Source organism: Phyllostomus discolor, chromosome 1 (assembly GCF_004126475.2).
Source record: "Phyllostomus discolor isolate MPI-MPIP mPhyDis1 chromosome 1, mPhyDis1.pri.v3, whole genome shotgun sequence".
Lineage (NCBI taxonomy): Eukaryota > Metazoa > Chordata > Mammalia > Chiroptera > Phyllostomidae > Phyllostomus > Phyllostomus discolor.
In genome coordinates, this window is record NC_040903.2 from 132,409,872 (window position 1) to 132,423,068 (window position 13,197).

General features: G+C 35.0%; 1 protein-coding gene across 1 annotated transcript in view; it reads left to right on the top strand.

The window, feature by feature from the left end:
- Positions 1 to 13,197, top strand: part of RALGAPA1 (Ral GTPase activating protein catalytic subunit alpha 1) — a 276,187-nt gene that overhangs the window by 119,283 nt on the left and 143,707 nt on the right. The window contains exons 21-26 of the mRNA XM_028505505.2: positions 1,237 to 1,413; positions 4,134 to 4,286; positions 7,564 to 7,757; positions 8,018 to 8,116; positions 8,853 to 9,008; positions 10,327 to 10,455. Of these exons, the coding sequence (XP_028361306.1) occupies positions 1,237 to 1,413; positions 4,134 to 4,286; positions 7,564 to 7,757; positions 8,018 to 8,116; positions 8,853 to 9,008; positions 10,327 to 10,455 (908 nt within the window). The remainder of the gene's footprint in view (positions 1 to 1,236; positions 1,414 to 4,133; positions 4,287 to 7,563; positions 7,758 to 8,017; positions 8,117 to 8,852; positions 9,009 to 10,326; positions 10,456 to 13,197) is intronic.

Consider the following 13,197-nt stretch of genomic DNA (forward strand, 5'->3'; position numbering starts at 1 on the left):
TACCACATATTTTTATTTTATTTTTTTAAGTGAAATTCCAAAGGAAGTTTTAGGGAATCACTTCAGGTTGAGGCCACTTTATTTTGCCAAACTAAAGGCATTTAAAAAAACAAAGTATACTGTCCTTTCATAAAATTAATTATATTTTAAGACCAAAAATGTAGAAAGGAAAAAAATTAGAATGTATTTGATATTAGAATAAAAGACAGACAGTCATACTTCTGAGTTGGCATTATTTCATGCACTCATCCTTGGGAACCACTGTCTGGTCACGTTCAGCACTTCAGTCTGTTGAACACAGTGATGTTCAATGCAACAGTACCCAGAACATTTCCTGAGTAATTGCTTCATGTTAAAATGACATCAGTGGTATTTTTTGGTACTGTATCACTACCATACAGCTTTTCTGCTAGAATTCTGTATTATACTTGGTAGTCAGTGATGGGTGACAAAATGTTTAAAAAGTTAAATCCTTGGGAGCCAAGTTTGTGAAGAGCTAGGAGACACATTGGAGAATTACATGTTTGCCACCCTTAATGATTATGTACTGCTCTGACCTCAGACTAGGAAAAAAATTATTTTTATCCTAGAAAAATTATTTTTATCATCCATATATGTACCATTTTTATTATATATACCTATACTACAGATTATAAAATATTTGAGCCCTGGCTGATGTGGCTTAGTGGATTGAGTGCCAACCTGAGAACCAAAGGATGGCCAGTTTGATTCCTAGTAGGGGCACATGCCTGGGTTGTGGGCCAGGTTGGGGACGTGTGAGAGGTATTCAGTCCATGTACCTCTCACACATTAATGTTTCTCTCTCTATCTCCCTCCCCTTTCCCTCTCTCTAAAAAGAAATAAAAATCTTTTAAAAAATAGATAAATTGGACTATATCAAACTTTTTTAAACTTAAAAAAATAAAGATAAATAAATAAAATACTTGAAAAGCAGTAAGTATATTACCAACTATCGGAAAGCATGGGTAAGAATAGTGATGATATATGTCTGTCTGTCTTTTATCATTAAGTTGTTAATAGTTATGACACTTTTAAAAATTTGTTTCTAACTGTAAAATTCCAAGCATTATTTACACTTGTGTGAATGATATATGAACAGAATAAATTTAGGGGAATATGAATGTTTAATCATTTTGCTGAAGTAGCTTTGTCTTTTTTGTAAATATTTTTGTTTTGTGGTTGTGACTTCTGTACTAGCATTTCTTCTTCCTGTAGATTTTGGCTTTGGAGCTGATCCTGGGATTGTATCCTCTGCTGATGTGGATTCAGGTTCTGGTCATCATCAGAGTGCTGAAGAGCAAGAAGTAGCCAGTCTAACCACGCTTCACATAGATTCTGAAACAAACAGTCTTAATCAACAAGCCTTCTCTGCTGAAGTTGCAACGGTTACTGGTAAAGTTACTCAAGGGAATGTATTCCTTAAATGCATTTTTGTAAAAGCCACCAAAGATTCAGTTAGTATTTGATTTGATAGATTTTAAGTATTACTTATTACTGTTTAAGTATTTTTGTTTACTCTTCTTTATGTAATAATGGAAAAAAAGTTAATTTAAGAGTTTCTTGATCTAGAGTCTACATGGATAAGCTTCAGGGGACTCTATGAACTCCTAATATTGTATGCAAAATTTTGTGTATGTTTACACCAGAGCATTTCCTGCAGCAATTTTTAAATAGATAACTACAGAAAAGTTAAGAACTACTGTACTCTACCTTTTTCACTGTCTTTCAGTATCAACTTAGATTTTTATAGATTTCTTTGGCAAAGTATTATAGAAAATGTAAAGTGCACTGCCTGTTAGAAAGCCTATTTTTTTAAACATAGTAATATTCTGTGTTTATACAGTAAATTATTCCTTTCAGCAGCTTTTTTTGTGTGGTCAAACCCAACAATAACATGACAACTCAGGTTCAAGAAATTCAGTTGTGAAATACAGTACCACATCATTGCAGAATTAGTGCCGTGATCATCAGGAGCCTTGAGCAGCTAGTGGCTCGTAGCTCAGGAGTTCCACTGTGTGAGCCAGATTCAGTCTGCTTTCCACTGCAGTTTGTGCCCTTTGGTGGGAGATTATCCTTTCTAGTTTAAATATCAATAGGGTGGCTTTTGCATCCTGGGGTTGGCTGGAACTTGCAAGATTGATGCAGGGATTTCTGCATGCCTGAATTAGGCACATTTCCTCAGCCAAATCAAGCAGATGAAATTTTTTTTCTAAGGTAAAACTTAGTCACTGTGAACCTGGATATTTGGGGCCATGGGAGGCCTTTTCTTTCTTTCTTTTTTCTGTCTTTTGGGAGGAGGAGGGGAGGGAGGGAGGGAGAGGAGGGAGGGAGAGGGAGAGAGGGGGCGAGAGAGGGAGAGAGAGGGGAGAGAGAGGGAGAGAGAAGAGAGAGAGAGAGAGAGGAGAGAGAGAGGGAGCGGGAGGGGGGAGGGAGAGGGGAGAGAGGGAGAGAGGGAGAGAGGGTGAGGAGAGAGGGAGAGAGAGAGGGAGAGAGAAGAGGGGGCGAGAGGGAGGAGAGGAGAGAGCAAGGAGCAGGAGGAGATTGTAGTTAGAGGGATATAACGGGGCGAGGAGAGAGATAGGAGAGAGCGGGAGGAGGGAAGAGTTTATTGTGGCGAGAGAGTGGCTAAGTGAGTATGAGATTGAGAGAGAGAGTCGTGAATCTCGCGCGCCTGGTGGTAGATATCCCTCGGATTCAGGTCGATAGCGATTCTCGCTTGTCTTTCTTTCGCTATGGCGCCTATCTCGCTCTTTTCTGGATCTCTTCTTTATTTCTTTCTCTCTCTCTTTCTCTCTCTCTTTTTTCTCTCTTTCTCTCTTTCTCTCTTTCTTTCTCCCTTCCTTCCTTCCTTCCTTCCTTCCTCCCTCCCTCCCTCCCTCCCTCCCTCCCCCTTACTTTTCACCAAGGACATGCTTATTGATTTTAGAGAGGGGGGAAGGAAAGAGAAACATTGATTGGTTGCCTCTCATACCACCCCGCTTGGGGACCAAACCAGCAAGCTTAGGCATGTGCCCTGACCAGATTTATAGGACACAGCTCCAACGGAACCACACTGGCCAGGGCCCAAGCAGACAAAATGTGGCCAGTGGGAATACTGGATAGGCAGCAACCCATCCTTTGTTTTCATACTGTGCCTCTTCCACATCTCTTCTGTTAGAGGATAGGTAAAACATTAGCCTACCAGATTGCAGAATTGGAGCTGAGTAGAAGACAGGAGCTAATAATGGGTTATAGCAGTGATTTTCAACTGGCGTGCTGCGAGAATTTTTAAACATGCAATGTCTGACTATTTGGGCAAGGGCAATGACCTCTTTGCCCTTAGATTGCCCCCACTGCCCCCACCCCTCAAAAACAGCCATACAACCATAGCCATCTGGTGTGAATGAATCAAAATTATACCTATTTTTTTGTCAGATCAGCAAACACTACATTTTTTGGTGTGCCACAGAATTTTAATAATTAATTCATGTGTGCCATGAGATGAAAAAGGTTGAAAATCACTGTACTAGAGGGGTAGTAGAGCAGGAAGAAAGTTGTAGAAAGACAGGGAAACACACTAAGAAGTTTGGGCTTATGCTGAGTCCACTAAGGAGCCATTGAAGGATTTTAAATGAGGGAGTGACATGATTAGATTAGATTGTTAGATCTTTTTTTCTGTCTTATGGAGAATGGATTGGGAAGAAGCAATAGGAGTGAGAGGGAGACTAAAGACTTAAGGACCACCAGGGACCATTGTAATTAGGCTGGCAATGATGGTGGCATATACAGTTCATGGCCCCAAGATTGAAGTAAATGTAATACAATAGCAGAGGGTACCAGAGTTTCTATAGCTATACCAGGAATGGGAGTAGAAATTCTTGCTTTCACTGATGGCTCCTATTAACTGGTATGTCCAATTCTAATTCCTACTAGTTTTATGGTAGACATGAAATGAGATCCCTAGATACAAAGTTTTATATAATATTATGATTTTACCTCCTTGGCTAATATATAACCTTTTTTAGCTTTTGATTTTTTAAATTTCTGTTTTATTGGGGCTTTAACCATTATGTCTTTGGTAGAGGGTATTGAATATCCCCTTTATACTAATTTTGTGAAATTCATATCTACAGGTTCTGAAAGTGCTTCTCCAGTTCACTCAGCTTTGGGATCCAGGTCACAAACACCTTCTCCTTCCACACTGAATATAGATCATATGGAACACAAAGATCTACAGCTTGATGAGAAGCTTCACCACTCTGTTCTTCAGACTCCAGATGACCTAGGCAATATTTGGAAATTAGATATTTGCCATTTCTCCTTTCAGGGCATTAATGTCAAGAGATCTTAAAATAAGGCATCTTGTATTTGATTATTATGTACATATTTATTATGTAGTATTTTATTATTGGACTTTTCTAAGTCTTTTGGAAATTTGTTACTATCATTTTTTTTCTTGCTCTTAAAGAAAGATATTTATACTCTGATTTTAGTTATTTGTTATTTTATCATAGTTGATTACAGTTCTAGCATTAGCGATTGCATCAATTTTGTATTATACAGTGTCTGGCAGAAGTAATGCCTGCTTGAATGTGGTTGATAGGGTAATAATATGGGTGTAATAATTTATAGGTTTAATTTGAACATTTCATCTAAAATGTCATATGGTGTGCTTGAGTGTGATATTATTATGTTAAAGCATTACATGCTTATGATTTTGCAATAAAAGAGGGGCATTATTTGTGCCAGACCCTGTATTTTCATTGGTACACTGCTATTCATTTCCTAAAGCAGGAAATATATAATTTAGCATCATTATTCTTAATGTTGTATTTGTAGAACCTGCTGGCTCACAGGAGAAAGTAGTAGAATTATCATTTGCTAATCAGGCTTCCAGTGAAACAATTGATTAAATCAGTTGTTTTTATTTTGATTCTACAAGTGTATCAACTAAATTTAATTATAAAGTAGGCCACCCAAATGAAGCATTTTTATTTTCTTTTCAATTATATTTTATTGATTATGCTATTACAGTTGTCCCAATTTTCCCCCCTTTGCACCCCTCCACCCAGTACCTCCTATTCTCTCAGACAGTTCCCACATCTTTGTTTATGTCCATGGTCATGTGTATAAGTTCTTTGGCTACTCCATTTCCTATGCTGTACTCTATATCCCTATGACTTCTGTAACTCCCTATTTGTCCTTAATTCCCTCACCTCTTCACCCATCCCCCCCAAATCCCCTTTCTATCTAGCAACTGTTAAAATGCTCTTCGTATCCATAATTCTGTTTCTGACCTTATTTACTTAGTTTGTTTTTTAGAATTAGTTGTTGATAGATAGGTATTTATTACCATTTTATTGTTGCTAGTTTTGATCTTTTTCTTTAATAAGTCCCTTTACCATTTTATATAATAATGGTTTGGTGATGATGAACTTCTTTAGTTTTTTGTTGTTTGGGAAGCTCTTTATTTTTATTTTTAAGTAAATGTTAAAAAGTGACCAGGAAACCTTAAAACTACAAATTGAAAAGCAAATTATTTTTGCTACTCTTTATTTTTATTTTTAAGTAAATGTTAAAAAGTGACCAGGAAACCTTAAAAACTACAAATTGAAAAGCAAATTATTTTTGCTAAGCCCTATATGATATAATAAGCATCAGGATAAGAAGTCATTTTGCAGATATGCTAAAAACTTTGGTCAAGGACATAGTCAATGACATATTTACAATAAATAACACAAAACTTGAGTTTCGTTGGTAATGTAGTGGATTTGCTCTTTGACCAAAGGAAAAAATTTAAAGCCAAATGACCATTTTTTTAAAGGTATTCATTAATGTGCTATTACCTTGGAACTACATAGCCTTGATTATCTGGTCATGGGTTTCTGACTTTCTCTTTCCTCTTTTGGCTTGCAATTTTTTGTTTTCTGTTTTCTTCCTGACATTTGGAAAAAAATTTCAAACTTTTAGAAAAGTTGCAAGGCTAGTAAAGTGAATACCCATAAATCCCTTAGGTAAATTCACCAGTTAACATTTTCCCTCTTTATCCCTTTGTATCTGCATACACAGGCACCCCCCACAAAAAAAAATTCCACCATACCTTTTTAAATTTGGGGGGTGTTGCCAAGTCATTTAAGAGTGAATTATAAATATCAGACTCTTCACAGCTAAACACTTCAACAAGAATGTCCTAAGAATAAGTATACATTTATTTACCTGCATGACCACAATATGTCCACATTCAAGATATTTAACATTAATACATCACTGTAATTTTAGTTCATAATCAAGTTCCCAAAAATATCATTTATAGCTACCGCACACCACCACCAGCCCAGTCTGGGATTTAAAGAATCACACATTGTTCCTTGCTTTGTAATCATTTAAAATTTTGTCAACTTTACTTTGAGAAGGATAAATTAGAGACAAAGCAGTTGATTTATCACTGTATTATGAAGGGTCTGCAGAGAGAGATCTTAGCAGTGATGGTTAAAACTGCAGGCCGCCTTTTGTTTTATTTTAGTGGGTTTACACCAGAAGCCTATTTTTTTATTACTGTGAAAGACTTCAGTAGCTTTTTAATAATACAGTCAATTACTGTACACTTTACAAGCAAAGAGAAAAAAGGGAAACATTAAGAGTAAAGGATATTCAGATACTAACAAACATAAATTATCAGTACATTGAGAATTTATCTAACAGAAAAATTTTTGCTGATTCTCTGATGATTTTGCCTTCTCCACTATATACATTGAGCAGAATAATAGGTTTTATATATTACAGAACAATACATCTGAAACTTATATAATTTTATTAACCAATGCCACCCTAATGCATTCAATAAAAATTTTAAAATTTAATAGTAGATTTTTTAAAGCTGGAGAAGACCTATAATGATGATACCCAGCTAAACCATCTATTTTACAGATAAAAAAAGTATAGCATTGGGGAGGTTTTTTAGTAACTTGTACATCACATAATTAGTGATAGAAATGACACTAGGATCCAAGGTTACCTGTATTTCTTACATATAATTTTGTCAATATTAATAACCAAAAATATAATTATGGACATTTTAGATTCTTTTAAAATTTTAGTTAAATGTGTATTTTTCCATGTCATTTGATAGCCCACTTAATACTAGTTCTGGCATAATTGTGAAGTATATTTCTTTGCAAATTTTGACTACAAAGAAACAGACTTATAAAGACTTCCTGTAGGATTCTACCTTCAGCTTGAGATTTTGTATTAATTTGATGATAAAACCTGAAGTACTTACTAGAGTATGTATCTTTATATCAAACATAAACTTCTCCATCTGGTATTTCATCATTTCCTCCTTAGGCAAATCTAGATAGAAACACTATTGAGTAAGTAATTTTTGCCATAATAAGGAATTATGAACCAATAATATTTGCACTTTAGGGAAAAAATGACAGTAATGCCTATTGTCATTTCTTTTATTCACTTTTGTAGATACTTAAGATTGCTAATTCAACTCTTTTGTGTTTTTGTGATTGACTCTAGAAAATTTACCAACACTGTGTATTTTTTTTTTTATAGAAATCAGTGAATTTCCATCTGAATGCTGTAGTGTGATGGCAGGGGGTACTCTCACAGGGTGGCATGCTGATGTTGCTACTGTAATGTGGCGAAGAATGCTAGGCATTTTGGGAGATGTCAATGCCATTATGGACCCTGAAATACATGCCCAGGTTTTTGATTACCTCTGTGAACTTTGGCAGAATTTAGCTAAGGTGAGAAAGAAAAGATATTAGGGGAGAAGGAAAGTAAAATAAAGTATTAAGAAGTAGAAGCCTTAAATAACATCGTCACACCACCCTCCTACCCCCTTACTATAAATTGGTGCTACCATGATGAACTCACTTAATCACAATTAAATATGTAGTTAGTGGTAGATACTGGGCTTAACTTAAAGTAAAGTTTCAAGTTTAAAGTAAAACAAATTGGAAGAGAACACTTAATAGGTGTGTTGCATTTTATTTGAAAATTACAGATAAGAGATAACCTTGGCATTTCAACTGATAACCTGACCTCCCCTTCTCCACCAATACTTATTCCTCCACTGAGAATTCTTACACCTTGGCTTTTCAAGGTAAGCTTAATATATAAAATATCAGTGTAAACAGTTCATTTAGCATATAAGTATGTGGTCAGTCTTAAACATTTGACAGATATTAGAGCTCTTGTATAGTCCTTCTTCTAGTAGGCACTTAGTTTTTAGTCATTTAGGGTTAATACAGTGCAGGGAGTAGGCATAGTGAAATTATTGTACAGGATGCATCATTTTTATAGAAAATCATGTATTTCATTGTATTTAATGAAATACCAACTCTGCATGTGTGTTACAATATGTATGTACTTTTAAGCTGTAATTCTTTCAAATGTCATTTGATAATGTTTGATGCATTTTCCTAAGTGAAACTGGTTATTCATACCTACACTATATCATTATTTTTACATTTTTAAAAGATTTTATTTATTTTTAGACAGAGGGGAAGGGAAGGAGAAAGAGAGGCAGAGAAACATCAATGTGTGGTTGCATCTGTACAGCCCCTTCTGGGAACCTGGCCCATAACCCAGGCATGTGCCCTGACTGGGAATTGAACCAGTGACCCTTTAGTTCGCAGGCTGGCACTCAATCCTCTGACCCACACCAACCAGGGCCTACACTATATTATTTTACTGGTAATAATTTAGATAGTTCAGTAAAGAAATTGGGACAACATAGAAATAAATGAAAATAAATGTATTGTTTGATACATTCAAATGTTTAAGTATTTAACAAATATTTGTTTTTGAGTATTAAAACCATTATCTTCTAATTGTAGGCAACCATGTTGACTGATAAATATAAGCAAGGTAAATTACATGCTTATAAACTTATTTGCAATACAATGAAAAGAAGACAAGATGTTTCTCCAAATAGGGATTTTCTGACACATTTCTATAATATAATGCATTGTGGATTACTTCATATTGATCAGGTAAACATATACACTTTCTTCAAGTTGCTTTGTACGTTTATCTTTGGTTCTCCATGGTTTAACTTTTGACATTTTAGGTTTAGAATTAAAATTTTTTCCTTAGGTAATGGTTTATTTACACCTTCCATTTTATAACTTCATTTTTTTAAAATGTAGGTTAAAAAAAGAAGCTGTTGTAGTTAAGGGACTGACTTGATTATTAAATGCACCATTCCCCTAATGTTATACCAACCAGTTTGCTTTTTGAAGAGATTAAAGCATCATTTGTTTACATTGACAACATCTTAGGCGTTTTGTGATTATTACTTGATAATTGGCACTTGAGGCCTATGGATTTACTCATCTAGTCATGCAGCGGTCAGCAGTGTTTTTCCACTCCAAGAGTCAACACATCACATTTTCTTAATACCATAAATTGTATGAGTATAATGACAATTACAATGACTTGGCGTTTGTATCAGTCAGTTATTGCAATATCCAGTCATAATCATGACTCTAGAACACTACTTCAGGGGTCTTGATTCGGGCCATGAGATAAAAATTGTGGGAGGTTTTAAGTCAAGATAATGTAAACAGTTTTGTCAAATGTGGTTAAATTTCACTTTCAGTTCATTTGAAGAGCATTAAATTTATATTAAAAGATAATTGCATCACTTTCTGAAAAATGAAAAAACTTTTCACATTAATTAGAAATAATTACAATGTTCTACCTTATAAACACCTCACAGATAAATTGGCACTCTTAATTACTAGAAAAAGAGAGCTTTTGTTTAAGACAAATCAGATTGAGTAATACAATCTAACAGACTGCATTCTCATGGTAAATTTCAAAAGCAAGTACATGAATAACCAAGTTAAGAATATTCCCTCAAAAATGTCTACACCTAGATTTCTGATGCTAGCTATCCATCATCAAAGGAATTCACTTTATCTGAAAAAGAGAATCTATCTCTTCAGGTGCCATATGTAGGTCATGTAACTTCAGGGATCAGATTTATCACATGAAAGCAATGACTAGCAGGAGCAGCTACTCTGCAATTTGGTTTTAGCTGAAATAAAGAGCCTTCTAACTTGTGAAAAAAAATGCTGTATTGGCATCAGTTAAACAAATGTGTTTTACATTTACTTTGACAGAATACAATACGAAGCGTGGATTATTTGGAGAAATTAAAATTAGTGTTTGTAATTAGTCAGCCAGTGTTTAGTAATTACCTGTTTTAGTATTTCATGTGATATCTATTTTTAAGTGTATCGATTAGCTGATACTCAAGATTACATTTGTGATATTTTTTTCCCACCTTCTTTCCTTATTCCTAAGGATATTGTCAATACAATCATCAAGCACTGTTCACCTCAATTTTTTTCACTTGGTTTGCCTGGTGCCACAATGCTTATTATGGATTTTATTGTAGCAGCTGGCAGAGTGGCTTCTTCAGCTTTTCTAAATGTAAGTTTTTATTTCCTGTTCTTCATAATATAACAATCTCAGTTAAACAGGACTCAACTAACAAAGCAACAAAGGCAAAGCTCTTGTTAACAAAAAATATAGCAATCTGATGTTTGGGAAGTTTCACAGCTTAATTGGAATTGATTGCTGCTCTGACATTAAGAAAAAATAAATAAGAAATTTTGAAGTATAAGAAAGTACTAAAGTTAGTTAATGAATTGATCCAGGAGTTATAAAAATGAACTAAATCTGCGCAACAAAACGGAAGTTTTAGTTGAGAAAATCTAAAGAAACAGAAGGAGAGAAGAAAGTAAAGAGAGTGCAATGAGCTATAAGAAAAAGAAAAGAAACAGAGGTGGAGTAACCCAGAAGTACAGTCTAGGAATATACTCTAAATTCAAACAGTATGTGAGGATTTTTATGCAGCTGTAGAGCTGTTGTTGTTGTTGTTGTTGTTGTTCAAGTACAGTTTTCTGCCTTTTACCCCTGTGGAGCTTTGAGACAATGCCAAGTTGACAGTATAGTTGGAACATGTTCATTTTAAGTGGCAGAGGCGAACTGAAGAGAAAAGCAGTGACTGTATTTATAGTGCTGAAGAGATTAGATTTCATCCTAAGGAAAGACTGAATAGAAAACCATTGAAGGATTTTAAGAAAAGAGTGACATGGTCAAATTTACATTTTAGAAACATCACTCTGGATCAAAGCATAAATAAGAAACAACAATTAACTGAAAGCCTACTAGGAAATTCTAAGAGTTTTGGGGAGAGAAAAATCAGTAATACTTGACTAGCACTTTATAACTTGCAAAAGTTATAAACTGCAAAAGACCAAGAGTGAATGAGGAGGAGTTCTATTTGGGGCATAGTGGGCTGTCTATTAGACATCCATGCAGAGATGTCAGGAGGGCCATTGTGTATATTACTCAGGAGGTCAAATGAGATATTAGGACTGAAAATGTAAAGCTAGGAAACATTACTTTACAGATGGTACTGAAAGCCATGAAACTATATACAATCACCTAGAGGAAATCAAATAAAAGAAGAACCTGTATGTAGAGCTAGTTATTAATCCCATTTCTCCAGTTCTCTGAGAACAGTGATCATGTCTTACCCATCTTGCGTCTCCAGGGCCTAGCCCAGCATCACACTTGTAGGTATTTATTATTTGAATGTGTTAGTATTTATTCAGCACAGTATATGTTAAACATGATGGAAAGCCCTTTTACTATTATTAAAGTTTTGTTTCCCCTTGGGTACAAAGTGTTCCATGAGTGGAATACAGAAGGATATAGAATAAATGAGATAAAACTGTGTTCAAGCAATGTATAGACTGCTGCCGGGAAAATATGAAAGTATATTAACAACTATAGAATATGGATAATCAATAGGTACCAGTAGGAGGAGCTTAGCATAGTGGTTAAAAGGATGGAGTCTGGAGCTAGTCTGCCTAGATTCGGATCCCAGCTCTGCCACTTATTAGCTGTGAGACCTTGTACAAGTTACTACTTAATTCCTCTGTCTCAGTTTCTTCAGCTATAAAATGGAGATAACCTTTCTCATAGAATTATTTTATAAGGATTAAGGTAATTAATATTTGTAACATGATTGGGACATTATATGATACTTTGTACAATATGAGAGTCTGTTAGATAAAATAAAATTATATAGTAATTCAAACAAAAGAGAGATCTTATTTGGTTTGGGATATTGGGGGGTTTTCATGTGAAAGATATTTGAATATGTCCTTGAAAAATTAGTATTATTTCTATATGTGAGGAAGGAGATGAGAGATGGTATTTCAGGCTGAGGTAAAGAGGCATGAGTAGGTTATGTTCAAGGAACAACAAATAATTGTTTAGAAGCTAGTTAACCTAACCAGAGAGTAGAAGACGAAAAGAACAGAAAGATATTTTAGATCCCAGCTACCCAAAACATGGTCTGCACACCAGCAATATTTGTCATGATCTGGGCACTTGTTAAGAGATGCAGAATCTCAGACCCAGTCCCAGATGTACTGAAATAGAGTACACATTTTAACTATAGTTCAAATGCTTAATGTGGACATTAAAGATTAAGAAGCACTGCTTTAGACTACTGTGTCTTGGGAGGTTTTGAATGCTATGATTCAGATTATAATTTTTTATATTAGATGAACAGTTAAATTTTTTCAAGTAGAGAGGTGATGGAATCTGTGCTTTGAGAATATTAAATAACTATTAATCTAGGAGTAGATTAAATGGGAGACAAACTAAAGATGGTAAATAAGTAACAAGGCAATATATTATCATAGTATCAGTGTACACAGATTGTCAGTCTCTTGGATACAGGCAAACAGTTTCTAGAGCTTAGCAGAGACCGATCCATAAACCACTGCCATTTTTTACCAGTTTACTATGAAAACTATTACTGTTCAATGGGCCAGTTATTCCAGATGACTAGTCAGCATATTTCCTGCATCCTTTCTCAAGGTTCTGCAAGAGAATTAAGCCCTCATGTCCATAGGCATCTATTTTATGTGACTGCACTTCCCTCCTGCACATCTAGAAGACTACTTATGTAACATCCTCCAGAAAATTTAGAAAATAGTCATCCTGGTTCATATGAGGAATACCTGTTGAGAAAGACAGCATAGGAAACTAAATTAATCAGGTTTGATTGCAGGAATCAAATCTGATATCCACATTTTCACAATAAGGTTAAGGACAGTCTTCTTCTGGATGATGTTTCAGGTACAGAGTATA